Genomic DNA, 20,921 nt, shown 5'->3' with positions numbered 1-20,921 from the left:
AATAAAATATATAAAATAAATGTTAAAATAATAGCCAATGTTGTGTACTTTTATTTCATCAATTACATTTATATAAAATATACTTAATTATTTTTTTTTTTTTTTACTTCAATTACAGTAACAATTAGAATAAAATACATAAGAAACTGAAGTATAGCTCTTATAAACACACATATTTTAAACTGCAATAATAATTATGTATACATATATATATATACTATCATATAACAAAATTTACTAATTATATATATTGTCTTTTTTTTTTTTTTTTTATCAAGAAACCATAGTCATATTTATAATATAATAATAATTAATAATTTGTGATTAAAACTCAAAAAGTGTATGTACATGTGTATGATCAAATTTATGTACAAACACACAGATGTATATAGTCAATAATATAAAAAGCATTTCTATTTTTTTATAAGTCCTAATTTTTTAGAATTTATCATTAACCAACAATTATTAATTTACTATACCTGCAGTTACATAAAATGTATACTTTAAAATTTGTTCTATTATCATTATATATGTTTGATTTAAAATTCATCTTCAGTTTTTTAAAACTACGAGCCTTAGTGTAAAAATATGTAATTAAAAAAATATATATATTTTCCTATTTATTTTTAACTATTTTTTTCTTCTTTCTATTTAAAATAGGTTTAAGTTATGATTCTTCCTTATTTGCAGTGAATCATAACTTTAATAACACCGCTTTCGCATTTTGTTTTTGCAAACGCCGCAACAGTTTCTTCTATTTTGAAATTATGAGTTATAAGAGGTTTAACATTTATTTTCTTGCTAGCCAATAACTCTAATGCGTCGTTGTAACTAAAAAAAAAAAAAAAGAAATAAATTTTATTAATATATTATTCATAAATATAAGATAACTTTAGCATATAAATAAAACTTACGTATTGGCATATCTAAAGACACCTCTAATATCAACTTCTCTTACTACAGCACTAATAAGTGGAACTTGTACTTCAGGAGGACCACAACCAACCAGAACGATTACACCACCAGATTTAGTTACCTGAAATAAACAGTTAAAAGATATGATTTCGTTTAATAATAGAACACATTTAATAATACTCACTAATATAGCTAAACGTATCGATGATTGAGCACCAGATGCATCGACTGTCTTATCGGGATCATCGCCAAATAGTTCACGAATATTTTTAATATTCTCTGCCTCGGATACCCCCTGCCTTATTAAATATGTATCATCAGCTCCAAGTTCCTTTGCTGTATCCAATTTATCTTGTTTTATATCTACATATAATACATATAATAAATTACAATCAAAATGAAGTTTAATGTAAATATGAGATTTGTATATAAAAATTCATAGTATGATCAATTAGCATACCAGTAAGAATAACTTTACTAGCACCCATAGCTTTAGCAACTAATAACGTTACCAAGCCAATTGGTCCAGCACCTAAAATTAAAACCTTCGAACCGATACTGATACCAGCACGTTTACATGCGTGGATACCAACTGATAAAGGTTCCATAAGAGCTCCTTCTTCTAACGTTACATTATCAGGCAATCTGAAAAGTATAATAAATTTTAATATACAATTAAAATATCTCAAATTATTCTGTCATACAAATTATTGACAAAGAAAAACTCAACCTAACCTAAGATAAAAACATTTATAACATTTCACTAATTACAATAATATAAAATAATTATGATATTTAAATATTTCTTTAAAGATCTTGCACTTTCAACATTTATATACATTTGTTTTAAATTGTTTATAACCTTAATATTACTTTTTATAATAACCTAAAAAGTTATTTAAAAAGAAAGTATTTTTTATCAATTACATCTGATATTAATTAATAAAACAAAAATATTTGATAACATTTGATTTGTTTCATAACCTAGAAAAATATTCGCGACAGATGGCGCTTCGATGATACTTGAAAATAAATGAAACGTCGTATCTTTAAAGCGTATTATCAATGAATAAAGTAGTATCGTTTACATGATTTCTGATTGGTCCGCGCGAGATAAGACACAAATTCAAATAATAAGCGTATGGATAACCGTCGTTTTCCATGTACGAAGAAAGCGTAACAGAATTGTCTGCATGTGTATCGTTAGAAAATTTGATATACAATATATGAGTTGGTAATTAAAGTGCAATTATTTAATACGCTTTACAATTAATTAGCAAATGAAATCTATACATTTGCACGACAATTATAAAAGGGATTGATATAATTGAAAGTAATTTTGTTAAGTGTGTGTGTTATTACGAACGAAGGGGCTATTGTAGTAAAGGACGAGGTTTGCTTTTATTTTGTTTTTCTTTTTTTAGTTATAACTCTTTTTTATTCTTTGTTTTTTTTTTTTTTTTAAATATCTCTATGTGTGTATTATAAAACATCAAAGAACGTAAAGTCATCATAGTTTGACTTGACGTATAAAAAAAAAAAAAAAAAATCGTTGTTGTTGAATTAGTAAGAAATTTTGTTGCTTTTGAATTTTGTGTGTAAATGTGCATTTGAAATATTTTGAAATAAAATATGATAATTGCAAGAATAATTGAGTTTTATGATTTTGTTTTAAAAATGTTTTATTGAAGAGCATGGCTTTTTCTTTTTTTTTTTTTTTTTGACAAATCAAATAAAAAAGAATTTTAACTTACTAAGATAAGTTGTAAATTACTTTTTCATATTTTATATGTATATATATATATATATATATATATATATATATATATATATATTTTCTTTTAACATTTACAAAATAGATGGAATCTCGTTTGCCAAAGCCACAATTCTACAAAAAAGCAACAACTTTATTGGACTTGGATATGAAAAAAAACGACCAAAACATGACTAAAACTCAAACAGGCATAACTACGCGTATAATGAGTGGTACAAGTACAACAAGACAATATAATAATAAACCTACAACAGACGACACGAAGAAGGATAATAATGATGAAAAATCAACTAACGAGAATAATAAACCTTTGGGTCAAACTATGACGCGTGCTAAAACTTCGGCAGCTATAACAAGAACCAATGAAGCAATAAAAGCTATGAAAAGGCCAGCACCAATTGTGACAACCGCTAATATGAAAAAGCCCAAAGTTAAAGTTACTACTAAACTTGTTAATCCTAGAAGATCATTTAAAGGTGTATTGAAAACAAGAAATGGTATTGTTAGACCTACTGAAACTAATGCTAACAATAAAACTACTACTACTTCTACTACTGCTACTACTTCTGCTACTACTTCTGCTACTAACACAGTCGTCAATAAATGGGATTATAAGGGTCGTTTTGCAATTGCAAATAGTGAATTGATCAAATTGCGTGGAACTTTCAAAGAAGTATCAAGCAAAAATAAAGAATATCAAAAATTAATAGACGACTTGAAGGACAATGAAAATACGTACAAATTAAAAGTCAAGGAATATGAAACATTGAAGACAACGTTAACCAAAGAATTAGAAACAACTAAAGAAGAATTTAAACAAGTACAAAATGAAAAGGAAGATTTTGTCAAACGTTGGAATAAAGCTGAAGAGGCTTATACGAATGTAATGGAAGAGTTAAAAAATGTTCAAGATAAATGTAATGAACAGAAAGTTAAATTACAAGAACAGGCAATAGAAATTGAAGAAATTAAAACTAAATTGGAACAGGATGAAAATCTTATTAAAGATTTGACTCTTCATAAAGAAAAATTACAATCGTTTGTACATCAAATGGATAAAGAACGTAGAATCCTTCATAATACAATACAAGAAATGAAGGGTAATATTAGAGTATTTTGTCGTGTACGTCCACGAACTGAAAAAGAATCTTCTAAACCGTGAGAGTCATTCATTTTATTATATTATATTATTGATTAATATAATTATTATATTTATTATTTTTCTTTCTCTTCACAGATTATGTTTTATCAAATTCGTCGATGAATGTACTATAGAAGTAGGAAAATCAGATGCAACTAATTGTAATGGAAAAGTAAGAAATGTACGACAAGAATTTTCCTTTGACAAAGTGTTTCCGCATAATGCATCGCAAGCTGATATTTTTGAAGAATTATCTCTTCTAGTTCAATCAGCTCTCGAAGGATATAATGTTTGTGTATTTGCATATGGCCAAACTGGTTCTGGTAAAACATACACAATGGAAGGGGAGCCTGGTTTTGATACAGAAGGCATGATTCCCAGAACGGTAAAGATAAATCATTACAAAAATATATTTCAATTGAATGAATAATCAAATTCGAATAATTTCATCGTAATATTATTTCTAGGTCAGACATATATTTAAAGAAATGAAAGAGTTAGAACTTCTTGGATGGGAATATAAAATAGAAGCTAGTTTCTTAGAGATTTATAATGAACATATAGTTGATCTTCTTGACTCGCAATGTAATAAAATTCATGAAATACGTATGAGAGATAATAGAGGTCATGATCTTTATGTGAGCAATCTTAAAGTTGAAGAGATACATAATGCTGAAGAATTACAAGAATGTTTATTGGCTGCTCAACGTAATAGAGCTGTTGCAGCTACCATGTCAAATGAACGGTATATAATTCATTTATAAAATAATTAATTATTCATCCTTTAAAAAAAACAAATACTAAATAAAACATTTGATTTGATTCCTTTTTTTTTTTTTAGGTCGTCCAGATCTCATTCGGTAGCACGTATAAGATTAATCGGTGAACATAAACTCAAAGAAGAAGTTTGTATAGGAAATCTGAATTTAGTTGATTTAGCAGGATCTGAACGATTAAAGGGTGAAGAAGCAGCTAGAACTGCAGAAACGAAAAATATTAATAAATCATTAGCGAATCTTGGTAATGTTATACTTGCACTTTTAAGGAAGCAAGAACATGTGCCATATAGAAATTCTAAATTAACGCATTTATTAATGCCGTCTTTAGGAGGTAATTCGAAAACTCTTATGTTACTCAATATATCTCCTTTAGACGAATGTTACAATGAAACATTAAATTCTTTGAGATTCGCCAGTAATGTTAATAATTGTAAAATGAATGTTAGAAGAGTTAAAACTGCGTTAACGAATACATCTAATTCATCGTTATCCAGTTCAAGCTCAGAAATCTGATCAACAATTTCTAATATTTTACTTGTGCAAAATATTTTTTAAACGTAAAACATTGATGATATGTTTGATCTTGAAAAACCCGTTTATCTATAATGTTTCAAAAAAATATATATATATTATTGCGTTAAAATGTGTATATTATTTCTGTATGTTTTTCTTTTTTTTAAATTCTGTTTTTATTTAATAATTCTTTTCTTTCTTTTTTTTTTTTAAACTCCCAATATTTCGCGAGATTTAAAAAGAAATATCTCAAATATTATTTTGTTGGCATGTACCAAAAATATAAAAAAAATATACGCGCATTATAAATTAAGTTTTTCTTTATATTGAATAATACTAGATTGATATTGTATTTCTCTTTAATAAAAAAAGAAAAGGAAAATTCTCGTTAATGCCTCGTACAATTTATTTTAGTTATATATATATATATATATACACACATTTGTTAATTAATAATGTAATTATAATAAGGAAAGGAAAAGGGGGGAAAAAAATCAAAAAAACTTACTTGAAACAAAAGTCAGCTGCGTGTTTGTAAAAACGTCTTAAACTACCGTGTACAGGAGGAGTAGCCAAAAATACAACGTCTTTACATAAATTGTAACGGCCAGTTTTACAAAATGTACATTCTCTACAAGGCACACCAGGTTCTATGGCAACACGATCGCCGACCTACACAAAATAAAATAATTTTCAATTAAATTTTATTATAAATTCAATAATAATAATAATAATAATAATAATAAAAAGATTTATATATCAAATAAATTGACCTTTAAATTCTTCACATCTTTTCCAAGTTTAGCAACAATTCCGGACGATTCGTGACCAATGATCATTGGTTTAGTTAAAATAAAATCACCTATTCTACCCTTGTCAAGGTAGTGAACGTCTGACCCACAAATTCCAACACAACTCATTTCTATTAATACCTCTACAAACAAATATAATATACATATATTAATTATAACATCTTGTGCAATAATAGAATATGCAATTAAAAAAAAAATGTCATTTAATTTAAATTGATAATAAATTATATTTTTCTAACCATTTGTTCCTGGTTCCTCGATGGGCGTTTGTTCCTAGAATCAAAATAAAATTATTATTACCTAACATATATATATATAACAACATGATAAGGTTTCTACGAACATAATATAATTGTTTTTCCTTTACGTTCATAACGCAAACTATAAAATTACATAACAATTATTGTTACGTGTACATTTCTGTTACATTGTAAAATGCATTTTGAATTAATGTGTCAATTAAAAAGTCAATTTTTAGTCTTTTTTTTATTTTTTTTTTTCATTTCTTTATCTACACATTTATATTTACATACTGCGATAAAAATTATTTAAATATTTGTATAAATGATTATACGTAGTTTATAAATATGCTAATGATTTTTATAATTTTATTTAACGTTGTAAAAGTCTAGTGTGCAACTAGAGTTAACTTGACAAAAGAATATATGCATTTTAAAATCAATAATATGCCTGACTGTTACAACATATAGTGCATTGTTCAGAGTTCAAGGATGGTTAATGCAATAGATTCACTACTTCCTTCTAACAACTCGTCATTGAATGTATTTAGTGCATTTATGCAAGTGAATTGTGTGCTTGTTGATTTAATTTATCGTTCGAAATTTATTTCTATTAATTAAAATAAATATTTATATAAAAAATTATCAAAAAAAAAAAAAAATAAGTAAAAATTGAACATATATTTGATGTTATTTATCGTAATATTCCATAATATATAATCGTGATAAGATAAATTATTTTTGTAATCGTAAATACGCGTTCAAGTGTGAGTATTTATGTGTAAAGATAATTTAAAAAAAAAAACAAATACACACACACAAAAGAAAAATAATTATCTATACTTTTTAATGTAATTCTTATCAAAGAGATTAAATAATTATTTAAATAAATATTTTCTACGAGTGAAAAAAAAAAAAAAGAAAAAAAGATTAAACAGAGAGTTGTTTACACGTCATAAAAATAATCGATTATTATGTCGCAGGAGTCGGGGATAAATTTTACAAACGTATGTTCACTTCTATCGTTACGGTTTATCATTATTCGGTTATCAATCGGTTATCATAAATTGTTTAAGACAACATATAATTATTTGTGAATAATTATTGACCAATGACAAATAAGTAATTATATAAATCAATATTAAATGTTTGAACAATAAATATTCATCATTAAAATACGAATATGTATTTTCAATTTTAATTCATTTCAAACCAAATCTACGACGCGTGACAACATTTTTACAAATGAAATGAAATGAAATAAAATAAAATTCAATATTAAATATTAAATATTAAATATTAGAAATAATAAAAGAAAATAATTATGTTTAACAAAAATTTCACACTTTTACGAAAAAGATGACATAAGAAAAGATAAATCAATAAAACTTCACCACCCTACTAATAACTCTACTAATTAAGAAATTATTATAATTTTAATTATAATAAATTACATTCAAGTAAAAAATACAAATGCAAAATAAAACAAACGAAATATATTTCAATAAATAAATAAATTGATATTAAATATATGTTCTCTCTGTGTATATGTATATATGTGTATTTGTGTGTGTTTATAACATACCAATCGAATGTCATTGATGCCGTAAAGTATAGCAGTGAGATTATCCTTGGCCATGTTAACAGTTTGATTTGATTTAATTGAAATTTTCTTTCAAAATTAAAACAACGTTTATTCCGTTTTAATAAAAGTCAACTAACTCCTCCTGTTCTCTTTCAATGCTTCTTCGAGTAACGGCAAACGGAATGACTCTTTGGATGAGATAACATCGCTCTTTATATATCAGTTCTAAACCAGTACCAAAATATCACCATACTATACTACTGTGCGTTTGATTATCTTCCACGTCTATGTGAAAATTTATTTCATTTTCTTCTATCTGTCTCACTCACTCTCTCTCTCTCTCTCTCTATCTCTCTATTAATATTCTTCACTGATATGTATACACTACTAAGGAGTTTATATATATATTTTTTTCTATATATGCTTGGAACGTGCGCACACTTATCCTTTATGTTTCTATATTTACTTGACATTTTTTGTACAGTAGAAATAGGTATCCATTAGAGAAATTCCTAATTTGACTTCTTATCATACGAAATTGTATTCATTAATTCAGATTTTTGTCAAGTAGTTATTATAATTTGTCTTTTTATATTATTAAAAGTAAAAATTATTCAATCAAAATTAATCTCAATAGAATGGAAAGAATTTTTGGTTGTTGTTTTGATCACATTACATTTAAATTATATATTGAAATGATATAATGTTTTTTTTTTCTCTTTTTTTATATTCATTCATTATTTTATATTCTATATAATAAATATTTGAAAATATTTATACAATTGTAATATATATATATATATAAAAAAAAAAATTGTAATATTATATAGAATATAATATAAGTAAAAAAACAAAAAGAATGAGAGTGAAATGTTAGAATTTTATTCGGTTGATAATTTGTTATCATCTGTCGATATGTTATCGACAAATGTCAATGACAAATAAAAAAAAAATATCTATCTTATCGACGAATGCAAATAATAAATAAACGAAATCTACCTTATCAACGAAGATAGATAAAAAAAAATGATAAAATTTTCTATCAAAAATAAATCTCTGTACTTTTGATTAAAAAAAAAAAAAAGAAGATATTCAATAATAATATTACAAAATTCATTGAACAACGAAAGTTCATACGAAAAAAATATTTCTTTTTCATTTTTTTTTTTCTTACAAATGATTAACTTATATGAACAATTATAAATAAAACAATAATATTTTAATAATCAAGAGCACATATCATTGCAACGCCACGTTTAATCCAATGAGCTTGTGATTTTTGACTTGGAATTTCCATAGCTAGAATAAAATTGGTCGAATGACCTGTGGTACTTAAAGTACCAGCACGTGCTATAGTTTTATATACTGGACAAATATAAATTGTATCTTCGAATATTTCATGATTCAATTCGGGTAATAAAAGGATAGGAGACATTTCTGTAAAAAAAAAAAAAAAAAAAAAAGAGACAAAACAAAACAAAACATTAAACATTTCATATAAAATTAATACATCATGCCAATTATAATTACCGGTGTATAATTCTTTGGGATGTGATTCTTCTAAATAATTTCCACCCCATCGACAACCCTCAAGAAACAAACCATACACTACACAACCATCCTCTGGTTTTTCCTCTGGTTTTGAATCCAATACCTTTTATATATATATAATAAAACAAAATATATATACATAAATAATACAATGTTTATATAAAATTGTTCAATGTTTCTTGATTATACTTGTTATATAATAATTTTGACATTTAATTCATTTACCTGAAAGCTAAAATCAATCGTGTCAATAGAAATCACGTATTTTCTTGCATAATTTTGCAAAGTGGCTGTTAAAAAAGCTTGAGGAAAATAAAATCCTGAAATCCAAAATGCTGGTGGTATACCATTGCCGTACCATTTTGTAATAAATTTAATGCGTTCTTTCAAATCAACAAACCAAGCACCTAAAGTCAAAAAACACACAAAAAAAAACAAAAAAATAAAACATAGATTTATATCAATTTAATAAAAAAATAAAAAAAATTAATTATAAATATTAGGTTGTCCCAAAAGTTTCTTCCTTTGTTTGATAATAAGTTGAACAATATTGTATGCGTAATATAATATTTTTTTTATTTGTATTTTACGATATTTTACTAAAAATAATATTCTACTTTATTTTACATTTTACTATACTTTAAATTATTCAACATAAAAAATATGGTACCTGTAGAATTACTAAAAAGGAAGAAACTTTTGGGACAACCTAATATATATATATATATAAAACATACCAAGTGGTTTTAACGAAGGATAACCTTTTTCTTGCCAAATAATTGGTATTTTATTATTAGAAATATTTCTAGCCATTGTTTCCAAACGTTCGGACATTACAACTAATCCTTTCAATGCTTTTAATAAATCATCTAACGATAATTTAATTATGTTTAATAATGTATTGTATCGTTTAGCTTCCTGTACCAATACAGTGTTAAATGATTCTTCGTATAAAACGGGATACCTGTCATTTCAAATTTATCATTTTAATCATAAATAACATATGAAATATAAATATTTGACAATTAAGTTAAACTTTCTCATGTAATATTAACCCGAATTATATTTATCATTTATTTTATATTAATTATTTTTCTTGATTATTGTATTCATATTACAGTGAATCAATCAAGCAAATTTATGAAATATTAATTACATAAAATAAAATAGATAATAATATATATATATACTAATTTTCTTTTGCTTACATAATATAAATAAATAATGTATTATTTATTATTGCAACGATACCTTATCTGTATAGCAATTAAATTGAAAGATTCTGGTAAGGTAATTAACATTTCTTGGGCTTGACGTATCGTAATATCCTCAACACTAACAACTGCACTACTAAGCTCTCTTGGTTGTAAATTAAGTATCGTTTCCAGACACATGTAAGTTTCAGCTTGTGCAAAACTTATATCTGCGTTAGGATGCATCCCAAAAAGTGAAGGGTCGTCATTAAGTGGAAGTGTTTTGATGTATTCTATGTAATCATTGAATGTACTAGTTGCTGGTAACTGTAAATTAAAAGAAAAAAAAAGAAATAATAATAATTATATATTTTTCAAAATATTGAGTTATCCTGATTTTAAATTCGTGCCGATTTTAAAGGAAAATTTCAATGCAATTCATTTAAGTTTAATTTTTTGTTATAAATTTATTAAATAATAATTTTAACTATATATATATATATAATAATAAATAATAAATATAATAATATTGGGATCTCTGGCAGAGGCGTGGACCGTAGCAATTCGACCTATCTACTCTAATTTTGAATTTAGTCACCAGATAGCGTATTCAAGTGCTACAGATGATCCCAATAATAACTTCAAAATGTTGTCTTTTCAGAATTTTTCAGGTTTTTTTTTTTTTTTTTTATCAAAACAACTTTTTTAATAACATCTATCGAACATCGGCACGAACTTTCCGGACTTCCCGATACATGCAAATGCTTTCCCATTTCATTTAAATGTAACAAATATTTGTTTGTACATTAGTTGACATTATTTTACTATCTCATAAAAAAAATGAGGTTATAAAATATGTATAAATATACTTGATAATATATTCCTTCATTGTCAAAACGAAAATCACTTGAAACAACATCAACATTGTAATAATCTTCCAGTATCGTTAAAACACATCTACGATCCCAGTTGTCAGTTATACGTCCGCCATAATTAATGTGTCCAGCTGTATAGATAAGTACCTAAATGTATTTTCTTTGATTAGAATCATTTTTATTTATATCATCACAATAAAGGTATTTAAACTTTATTCCTATTGGTGGTAGAATAAAATAAAATATTGAGATCTCTGGCAGGGGCGTAGGGCGTAACAATTCAACCTATTTACTTTAATTTTGAATTTAGCCACCAGATAGCGTATTCAAGTGCTATAGCAGTCATACCTTAAATGGTATAACTGTATATTCCATAATAAACATATGCAATTGTGATAAACAAATAGCCAAATCTCCGCTTGTAAATTCATAAGGTATGTTGAATCCCAAAGAACCAAATTTTCTTCTTTCCAATAAAATCGAATGAAACAAACATAATGAAAAGACAAGATATTTAAATGGTTCTACTTTTGGATCATCCGATTCAAGAAAATTCTTCATTTCTGCGACCTGTGTTAAATATGCTCGAAACATATTAGCCTAAAATACAAATTTTTCTGTAAATTAATTTACTAATATGATATTACTGTTTTATAATAATGTTTTAACACTAGATATACCACCATTTTCTACCACACTAGTCAAAATGACTGGTGTACAAAAAAAAAAAAATACTTTTTGAGCCTTCCAGTCTTTATTTATTCTTAAAAAATAACGAAAACAATGTTTAACAATAATAATTTTAATAGATAAATGGTTTTATAGACATTTTACAATTATTTACAGAAATCAAATGTTACATGTAATAGAAATTTGGAATTAAAATGGCATCAAAATGACTGGTCTGGTATATCTAGTGTTAATATCTATTTTGTTACCTTTACACCTCTTGGTGGTTCTATGGTCATTTTATGACCATTCTGTAAAATGCTAACAGGAAAATCTGGGGAAGGTGCTGAAGTCAACCATAAACGAAAATCACTATGGGTTTCTTGTGTCAACGTTTCAACCAATGTTTCCAAATGTGGCATCCAACTTGGTGCTAAATGACAATTCTAAAAAACAATAACAAAATTAATTTTTATTATTAAATCAACATTTAAACAAAAGAAACCAGAAATAATATTTCATTGTCCTATTATTATTTTTTTGGATAAATGTCACAGAATATGTTTTGATTATTTTACCTGAAAAAAGACCCAATTGCCAATTTCAGCTGATTGTTTTAACATTGCCTCAGCTCTAGGACCTTGACCTTGTCCAAGTGATATGGAATATAATTTTCTACTCATTTTTTGTTTTTCAGCAAATACATACAACTCAGCTGCCGGATCAGTTCCGGTAGACAATACAAATACCAATGGCGTTGTTTGACTTGATTCTTTGTAAAGTGCACTAATTTCCGTTGTTTGTGGTTCGACAAATTCTTCTCCCAAATATTTCTTCAAATACATTTGTATTGCGTTGATCATTTTATCAGGACGTAGACACTTGAGTACCAACATTTTTTCAAAATCGTCCAATTTACTTTGCCATGGTTCAGGAAATGCGATCCTTTAAGTACAAATACAAATTCAAATTTACATTGAATGAAATCATTGATTTACTTTAATGAAACATTTCATGTGTTAATAAGTTTTCAAAATGTTATAATTATAATTGTCTTACAAATGTGCATCCTCTTGTGCATCAAATATGTATTTAAATTGTATCAAGGAACGTTTAAAATCTATGACAAATTCATGAAACTTTGGTAACATTTCTAAAGCTTGAATTTCTTTCCAACATCTCTTAGATATCCAAGTGGGATCTGGATTTGGTAAATCCTTGACAAATATCAGAAAGAAAGTTTTTGAATAAGTTGAGTTGAATCGTAAGAAAACATTTACATATTTCTAACTACTACTCTTCTTGATTGTAATAAAATTAAATTATATTTTATTACACCAATGTATTTTATTAAAACAAAATAAAATAGAAAATATTTATTGTATATTTTTATATTCATATCTAATATAATAATAATAATAATAATAATAATAATAATAATAATAGGATTCAAAATGAAATTAAAAAAAAAAAGAAATTAAATTATAATGGAACAATTTGATGAGATTGTATTCCTTTTGTACAATTTGATATTTGATATTATTTAAATGAATTATTGAAATAAAAATCATGATAATTCTTACGTTAACATTAGCAACAATTATTCCAGATAACAAATGTCTCCATTCATCAACATCTATGAGCTTATCGTTAATTCGTATACGTGCGCAAACAAGAAAAGCAAAATGCAATTTGTGTTTTTCAAATAAACTACGACAAACGTTGCAAAACAAGTCGAAGGTGAAACGCTTTTGAATATCAACGATACGTTTATCTATGTCACCTGCAAAACATTTCAAATAAAATGTTAATTAAACAAAAAAAATAAAAAAAACAATTACAAATACTTATTAATATAACATCATTATTATTGTATAAAAGTCACATTATTTTTGAATTATTAATTAATTTGTTTTCTATTCTTTTTTTTTAGGAATATAAAATTGTAAATTTTGTTTTTGTTCTTTTTTTCTTTTTTTCATACAAACCACTTTTCTCGATAGCAATTATACTGTTGTTGAAAATAGAGATAAACCATTCCAAGGAATATTGATACATGGTATCTATGTATTGTAAATCATAAAGACAAAAAAATAATATTTGTGCTCTGTCTGCTACGGGAATATACAATGACCTCGTAGAATCGATATCCGATTGTGTTTCCTCCGCTGCTTGTACTTTTATCTGCATCATAGATAAGATTTTTATTTTTATTTTTATTAGAAGAATTTCTTTTTTTTTTTTTTATCAATAATCCTTATAAGAGCAAAATAAACCCCGAACACACAATTTTCAACACATTCTTCATTGAATTTACAATATTCATATCCCAATAGTTATAAAATATGATATTTAAATATTTTATGCTGTTTTTTTGTTTTTTTTTTTACAGATTTTACAGATTTACATTTTTTTTATAATTATTTATTTATTTATTTTTCCTATCAATGTTTTTTAATAAACAATATCAATTTTTATCAATGACAATTTCATAATAATAATAATAATTATTATTATTATTGTTATTATTTATTTAAAAAAAAAAACAATTGTGTTATATCAAAACTGTAAAATTGGTCAAAATAAAGTACGCGTGCAATTAATTCGCCATTTATTTGTTTAGAAACAATAAAATGGTAAAAAAAAAAAAAACAAACAAAGATAAATAAAACTAAATGGTTTTATCGGTCAACCTAACACACTGTAGTAGGTGGGGTGACATTTTTTTTTTGGCACGTGTGTGTGCTTTTTTTTCTATCTCGGTCAAAGTTATAAAAAATGAATAGGTTAAGAATTTTTCCACTAGCCTATCGTACATTGTATACATTTGTTAAGATCTATATATATAAAATAAAGTATAAAAACAAGAAAAAAAGAATAAGTAGATAATATAACCTTGATTTCTTCGCTTTTAGCTTTGGAAGCATCCAAGGTCAATATTAAATCAAGATCATCTACTGCAGAACCTTCTGATGATGTCAACCTGTATAAAATTCTATCTTCCAGTTCTTTCAAATCTTTCTTCATCTCGGCATTTGATACAATCAAAGAATTACGAATTTGTTCTAAATCCGGTCTTTCTTGTATTGTAACTAAACTCATCATTTGATCCAATAAACCACTGTAAATATAAACGTGTTAGAGTGTGTTGTACAAAAATGTTCACGTATTAATTTAACATTCAAACAAATTTGACAATTAATATTACTAAATAAATACAGTTGCATGAAAAATTCAGGACTACAATATGACTTTAGTATTTTTTTACTAGGTTCAGTCATTTTCGAGATTTATTGTTCAACTTTGTTTATTTAAATACTAATTTTTGGATAACGGTTGATAAGACGAATCCAATAACGTGCAACATTAAATACAAAACCTGACAATGACCAATAAAAACTATTCGGAAAATATCTGTTCCGTTCGTTGTAGGAACAACTAAAGTATGGCGTAACCATGACACAACCCTGACACGACCATGACGCGGCCATGACGCGAAAGAGCTGTATTTCTGCCGTCTTGTTCGTCGTCAGTTGGGACCATCGTTGATCTTTAAAAATATTAATGTTGCACATCATTGGATTTGTCTTGACAGCCGCTATCCGAAAATGAGTATTAAAATATAACATTGTATTTAAAAAAACAAAGTTGTCCAATAAATCTCGAAAATGACTTAACCTAGTAAAAAAATACTAAAGTCATATTGTAGTCCTAAATTTTTCATGCAATTTTTCTTTTATTCACTTTTCTAATCAATTTGTTAAACACATTTTTACCTGGAGGTCAATGCAAAATTAACGAGTAACACCTTTATAGATATTTCCGGGGTGTAATGGGGATTAGCTAATTTACTTGTTAAAAACAAACGAAATTCTGGATTATATGGTACTACGTTATCACCAACTTTAATGCTTGTTTGTCCAGCATGTTTGAAATATGATCTCATAAGTATAGGATCTAAAACGGATTCAAATTCGATACCTACGTTCTCAATCAAGCATGCTTTACCAAAACGAATACTACTTTCCAATATTCGTAGCATATCTTTGCTTGTCATCTTTGTTATTGATAAACCAACTTCTTTGTACTGTAATTACAACAAATTAAATAAATTAATAAAAATTATATATTATTAAACAGATTATATATATTTTGTTAAATTATTTTTACAGCCTACAATATTTTCATAGTACTTTTGAGAACTCGATTGTTTTATACCATACTGAATCATCAAACAACTAAAACAAAAATATGAAATTGGAAAAGTTGAATTTTCTACTCTTCCCGCTCCCCCTTCCCTCTCCCTCATAAAACTACGTTCGAAAATAAAAGAATAGAAAAATCCTATTGATCTCGTAGAATGTATACCTGTGGTTTTACCTTACGAATATTTAAAAACTAATTCGAAAATACAATGCTGTGGGATTTCGTTTAAAAATTAATTATAACAATGAGAAGAAACAAAAGAAAAATTCAATAAAATAAAATTGAAAAAAAAAAAAAAAACCATTCTCTCTGTTGTTTTTCTTTTCTTTTGACTTTAGTCAAATTCATTTTCAAATTCGTCCAACATTTTAATTTGCACAGAATTGTATACTCGAGAATACAAAGATAATAAAAACAAAAAAAGAAAATAATATTATTATTCAGTTTACAATCTGATCAAAAAGAAAATGTTAATCAACTAGTAGCCAAAGGCAAAATATGTTTATCATTTACAAAGTAGATGAAAGATTAATTTTTTTTTTCTTTCGAAGATATAAGAAAGAAATATTATTCAATGAAAAATATACAAAGTCGTCAACTTATTTTTCTTCAATTAAATATCATAAGAATCTTTAATCAACCCTCTACCCACTCCTCCATTATCCCCACTCCTGCATTAGCCCCCACTCCTCCGTTACTCCCACTACTCTATTACTCCCACTACTCTATTACCCCCACTCCTTCCTTTAGGATATATTATTATAATTAAGTATTATAAATATACTTTTGTATTTAACAAACAAAATTGATTTAAATAGATGAAATAACAAATAAATAAAAAACATATAGTTATACAATAATTTATAAAAAATATAAACAAATAAACAAACCGTATTACGAATCCATTTATTGGCCTGTCCTTGCGGATCGATAAACAGTGGCCATCGTTCGGAGTGCATTACTATGACAGCATTTTCAACGGATAGAAGGTCCCTTGGTAAACCATCCAATTGCCATCTCCTTATCAGTACTTGATCACCTAACGTCGATATTGGTGTGCAATTTGGTGTATGGGGTACTCCCTTACCCATAATTTCATACCAAGATGTCACAAGGGTTTTCCGATAAACGTCAGTAAAGGGTGTCAGATATGCTATCGCACCTAATCATCAAGTTAAACATCAGGATAATAAGATTTGACATGTGTCACAACTTTATATTATCAAGAAAATATTTTAATGGACATCAGATATACTCTTCAGAATACAGTTTTATTATTAAATTATTCCATTAATTAATAAATCATATTATCTGTTGATAATAATAAATGAAATATGATTTTTATTATGTTAATATGATAATAATTAGGTTATGTGATTTAATAATTATATTTATTAAAAGATTTATATTATATTTATATTTATATTTTTGTATTTTATTATCTAAGTAATATCAAATTTATTATTATCAATAATTTGATTGTAAACAGTATTAATTTTTAGTATTTAATCTGTTACTGTATAAATAGGTTTTAACTACATTTATATTTAATTTAATATTAAAGTAATATAGAATATATAATATATATATATATATATTTAAAAAAAAAAAATCACTTTAAATAAAAAATAAACTTATAATACTTTAAAACAAAATAATATATTACAGTAATTATATAATATATAATACTAAATATGAAATATTCTGAAAAGAATACCAAAAAAAAAAAAAAACACACACACAGCTGTATAAAATATCAAATAAGATAAAATACATGATGATGACTATGTACAATTAAATATTAAAGTAATTATAAAATATACAATAAAATATTTCATTTTACAGATGAATCATTAAATATTTGTCAATACATTCGATATTAAATCAACTATCATCATTATTACCATATTAACATAATACTTAATAACAAAATGATATTTCTTTTAATTACCATAAATTAATGTTCAAAATTATAATTCTTAAACTTAAAGATACTGAAGAGAATATAAATACAGTTTAATAAAAGTATCAAATAAAATCAAATAAAATCAAATAAAATAAACTACATGATAATGATAATATTGAAATAATACCGGAAGATAATAAAATATCACCGACGACATTTTTCAATGAAACATTCATTTCTGACAAAGTTAATGTCCAACGTAGTTGTTCCTCAGCAAGACCATCGACAAGTTTAACCGCCCTTGCCATTCTTTCCTCGCATAAATTCTTTTGTCTCTCCAATTCCAACTTTTTATCTTCCTTTTCTTGCAAAGTATCTTTCAGCCTTTGTACTCTATTTTCAACTTCCTTCAATCTATCCATAGCATCTGACAAAGCTTTTTCGGTTTCTATCAATACTTCTTCAGCCTTTGCTAATGCTTCCATCTTTGGTTTTACTTTTAAACTCACAAAGTAATAGTTGTACATAGCATGAATCCAAAGGCATAGTGAATGACACGCTTTTGATACTTGAAGAATCTTTTTTACATTATTTCAATTATTATTATTATTATTATTATTATTATTATTATTATTATTATTATTATATATATACATGTATAAAAATAATCAATAATTCCAAATTTATACATGTATAAGAGTAAGTACATTTACAGTGTGTCTCAATACTTTGTTTTATCCTAAATTCTACCAACATATTTTATGAATTAAATATGTGTCAATGAATTTTAAATGAAGATTGATTTTTCTCCATTATTAATTTAAACAATTAAAAATGTGTATTTTTTTTCTATGTATTTTCTCTCGGAAATAAATTTCCTGTATAAAATTCATATGAAATATTAAACATTTATGAATGAAATTAAATGATTGATTTGTTTCATGTTTGATGTATCATTTAAAATGCATTTCACAAATTTCCATCATTATAAAACATATTTTTAATAAAGTATATCAGTAAAATAATAGGAAGAGAAAAATATAAATTGAGACATCTCCTGTTCATATACATATATATATATATATATATATATATATATATATATATACAGTATGTGAAATAAAATGCGAAATTGTACACCTTTGTTGGTTGAAAATCTGGATTCTCTATATAAGGTTTCAATTTATTGATCATATCTTCAGTTATATTATCTCGATTGAAATTGACCATCATGTTTAAAAAATGTCCAGCATCTGCTAACATTTGACTACCTGGTGTCCAATAATCTAATATTTTTTCACCAGGTAATTTACCTGGCAACTAAAAAAAGAAAATAAATCAATAAAACTGAGAACAATTATTTACAACGACAAAACATATATATATATATATTTATTTATGTATGTATGTATGTATGTATGTATGTATGTAATATAATACATAAATATAATACATGTATAATAATTTATTTTAATTATTTTGTAACAAGTGTGCACGCGTTGTACTTGTATAACGAGTTATTAGAAAATATAATCGAAGTATCAACATAAAAAAGAGAGAATAAGAAAAAAAAAAAGGTACAAACCTTGTTAGGTTTCACATTATTCACAATACACATAGCTTCTATAACAAGAAGTACACCAACCGGGGGTCTTTTCATAGCTTTCACCTCTGTAATGTCACCCTTGTTCAATGCTTTTAAGCTCGCTTCGGCATCATCGAGCATAGGTTTGGCTTCACCTACGCAAATGATAAAGTTCAATTAAAAAAAAAAAATTTATATATATATATATATATATATAATGAAAAAGCAAAGGTGTCATTAAATTACTTTCATATAAAAAAAAAAAAAAAAGAAAAAAGAATAAATTTGTAAAATATATTATTAATATTAATAATAATAATAATACTTAAGTCTGCTTCAGCATCGTCTCGAATTAATTGATTCTCATTTTTTAATTTAGTAGCAGCTACCTCTTGTTTCATTGCTATTTCTTTTGTTTTTTCTGCTTCAGCCTAAAAAAAAAAAAAAAAAAAAAAAACAATAAATAAAATAAATAAAATGTTTGTCAAATTTCTTTTGGATGATATGAAAATAAAAAAAAAATATATAATGTCGAGTGAGAAAAAACATAAAACTGTAAATATTTGTACAACGATATTATTCAGGTTAGTGTATACAAAAATAAAAAAAAATACCTTGCACGATATTTTCAATGTGTGTTGCGTTTGTACTTTTTTTTTTTTTTTTTTTTTTTTAATTTAATTTAAATATTGTAATAATATATATATATTATTTATATAATATTATTTGATATAGAGAGAATTATAATTAATAATATTATACTTAATAAGTGTTATAAAAAATAAAAAGCAAAATAAATACAACCGTGCGCCATATTTTCAAAGTATTACATTTGATCATACCGTTTGTACATTTTTGTTTTTTGTTTTTTTTAATTTAATATTGTAATAATATGTTAACATATATTATGCATTATATATAAATATATATATATATATATATATATATATATATATATATATATATATATATATATATATATATATATATATACTAACGGTATCCTTGGTGATTTGTTCGATCATTTTTGCAGTAGCTATTGACGCCAATTCCAATTCGGGTTTCATTGCTTTAAGTATACCTTGCATCTCTTTTACTTCCGTTTCCGTGCTCATGAGTTTATTTAAGCCTACGGAGGAGCAAGATAAAGAATAAAAAAGAAAAGAAAGGATAACGTC

At 25.3% G+C, this 20,921-nt stretch overlaps 3 protein-coding genes across 4 annotated transcripts in view; 1 reads left to right on the top strand and 2 right to left on the bottom strand.

Annotated features, from left to right (window-relative positions):
- Nucleotides 1-28: 28 nt before the first annotated feature.
- Nucleotides 29-8,096, bottom strand: LOC107069291 (sorbitol dehydrogenase). Its single transcript, XM_015326484.2, has 8 exons — nt 7,759-8,096; nt 6,174-6,207; nt 5,896-6,056; nt 5,631-5,794; nt 1,376-1,560; nt 1,100-1,278; nt 915-1,036; nt 29-831 (listed from the first exon to the last, which is right to left on the bottom strand). Exons 1-8 carry the CDS (start codon nt 7,810-7,812, stop codon nt 681-683), a joined length of 1,050 nt encoding a protein of 349 aa, XP_015181970.1. The 5' UTR covers nt 7,813-8,096; the 3' UTR covers nt 29-680.
- Nucleotides 1,652-5,625, top strand: LOC107069290 (protein claret segregational). 2 transcript variants are annotated; one of them, XM_089175933.1, is made up of 5 exons: nt 1,652-2,078; nt 2,775-3,847; nt 3,927-4,215; nt 4,298-4,575; nt 4,672-5,625. In XM_089175933.1, exons 1-5 carry the CDS (start codon nt 2,004-2,006, stop codon nt 5,120-5,122), a joined length of 2,166 nt encoding a protein of 721 aa, XP_089032059.1. In that variant the 5' UTR covers nt 1,652-2,003; the 3' UTR covers nt 5,123-5,625. The 2 variants fall into 2 exon arrangements, with proteins under 2 accessions (XP_089032059.1, XP_015181968.2); XM_015326482.2 differs by lacking the exon at nt 1,652-2,078 and adding an exon at nt 2,159-2,308.
- Nucleotides 8,097-8,726: 630 nt separating the features above from the next.
- The window catches only part of LOC107069211 (dynein axonemal heavy chain 1), a 32,616-nt gene continuing 20,421 nt past the window's right edge, over nt 8,727-20,921 (bottom strand). Inside the window, exons 18-37 of the mRNA XM_089176249.1 lie at nt 20,742-20,872; nt 20,069-20,174; nt 19,744-19,898; nt 19,299-19,478; nt 18,346-18,736; nt 17,143-17,414; nt 15,823-16,133; nt 14,942-15,167; nt 14,035-14,230; nt 13,630-13,829; nt 13,106-13,263; nt 12,625-12,991; nt 12,316-12,492; nt 11,726-11,977; nt 11,372-11,524; nt 10,561-10,829; nt 10,047-10,273; nt 9,535-9,716; nt 9,289-9,412; nt 8,727-9,195 (exon numbers count right to left, since the gene is read on the bottom strand). Coding sequence (XP_089032375.1) covers nt 8,978-9,195; nt 9,289-9,412; nt 9,535-9,716; nt 10,047-10,273; nt 10,561-10,829; nt 11,372-11,524; nt 11,726-11,977; nt 12,316-12,492; nt 12,625-12,991; nt 13,106-13,263; nt 13,630-13,829; nt 14,035-14,230; nt 14,942-15,167; nt 15,823-16,133; nt 17,143-17,414; nt 18,346-18,736; nt 19,299-19,478; nt 19,744-19,898; nt 20,069-20,174; nt 20,742-20,872 — 4,295 coding nt within the window. The 3' untranslated portion in view covers nt 8,727-8,977. The remainder of the gene's footprint in view (nt 9,196-9,288; nt 9,413-9,534; nt 9,717-10,046; nt 10,274-10,560; nt 10,830-11,371; nt 11,525-11,725; nt 11,978-12,315; nt 12,493-12,624; nt 12,992-13,105; nt 13,264-13,629; nt 13,830-14,034; nt 14,231-14,941; nt 15,168-15,822; nt 16,134-17,142; nt 17,415-18,345; nt 18,737-19,298; nt 19,479-19,743; nt 19,899-20,068; nt 20,175-20,741; nt 20,873-20,921) is intronic.

The sequence above is a fragment of the Polistes dominula genome, unplaced genomic scaffold (genome assembly GCF_049000335.1).
Source record: "Polistes dominula isolate Pdom_NZ unplaced genomic scaffold, Pdom_raw_medaka contig_21, whole genome shotgun sequence".
In the NCBI taxonomy this organism is placed as follows: domain Eukaryota; kingdom Metazoa; phylum Arthropoda; class Insecta; order Hymenoptera; family Vespidae; genus Polistes; species Polistes dominula.
This window is presented reverse-complemented; position numbering and strand designations above follow the sequence as displayed.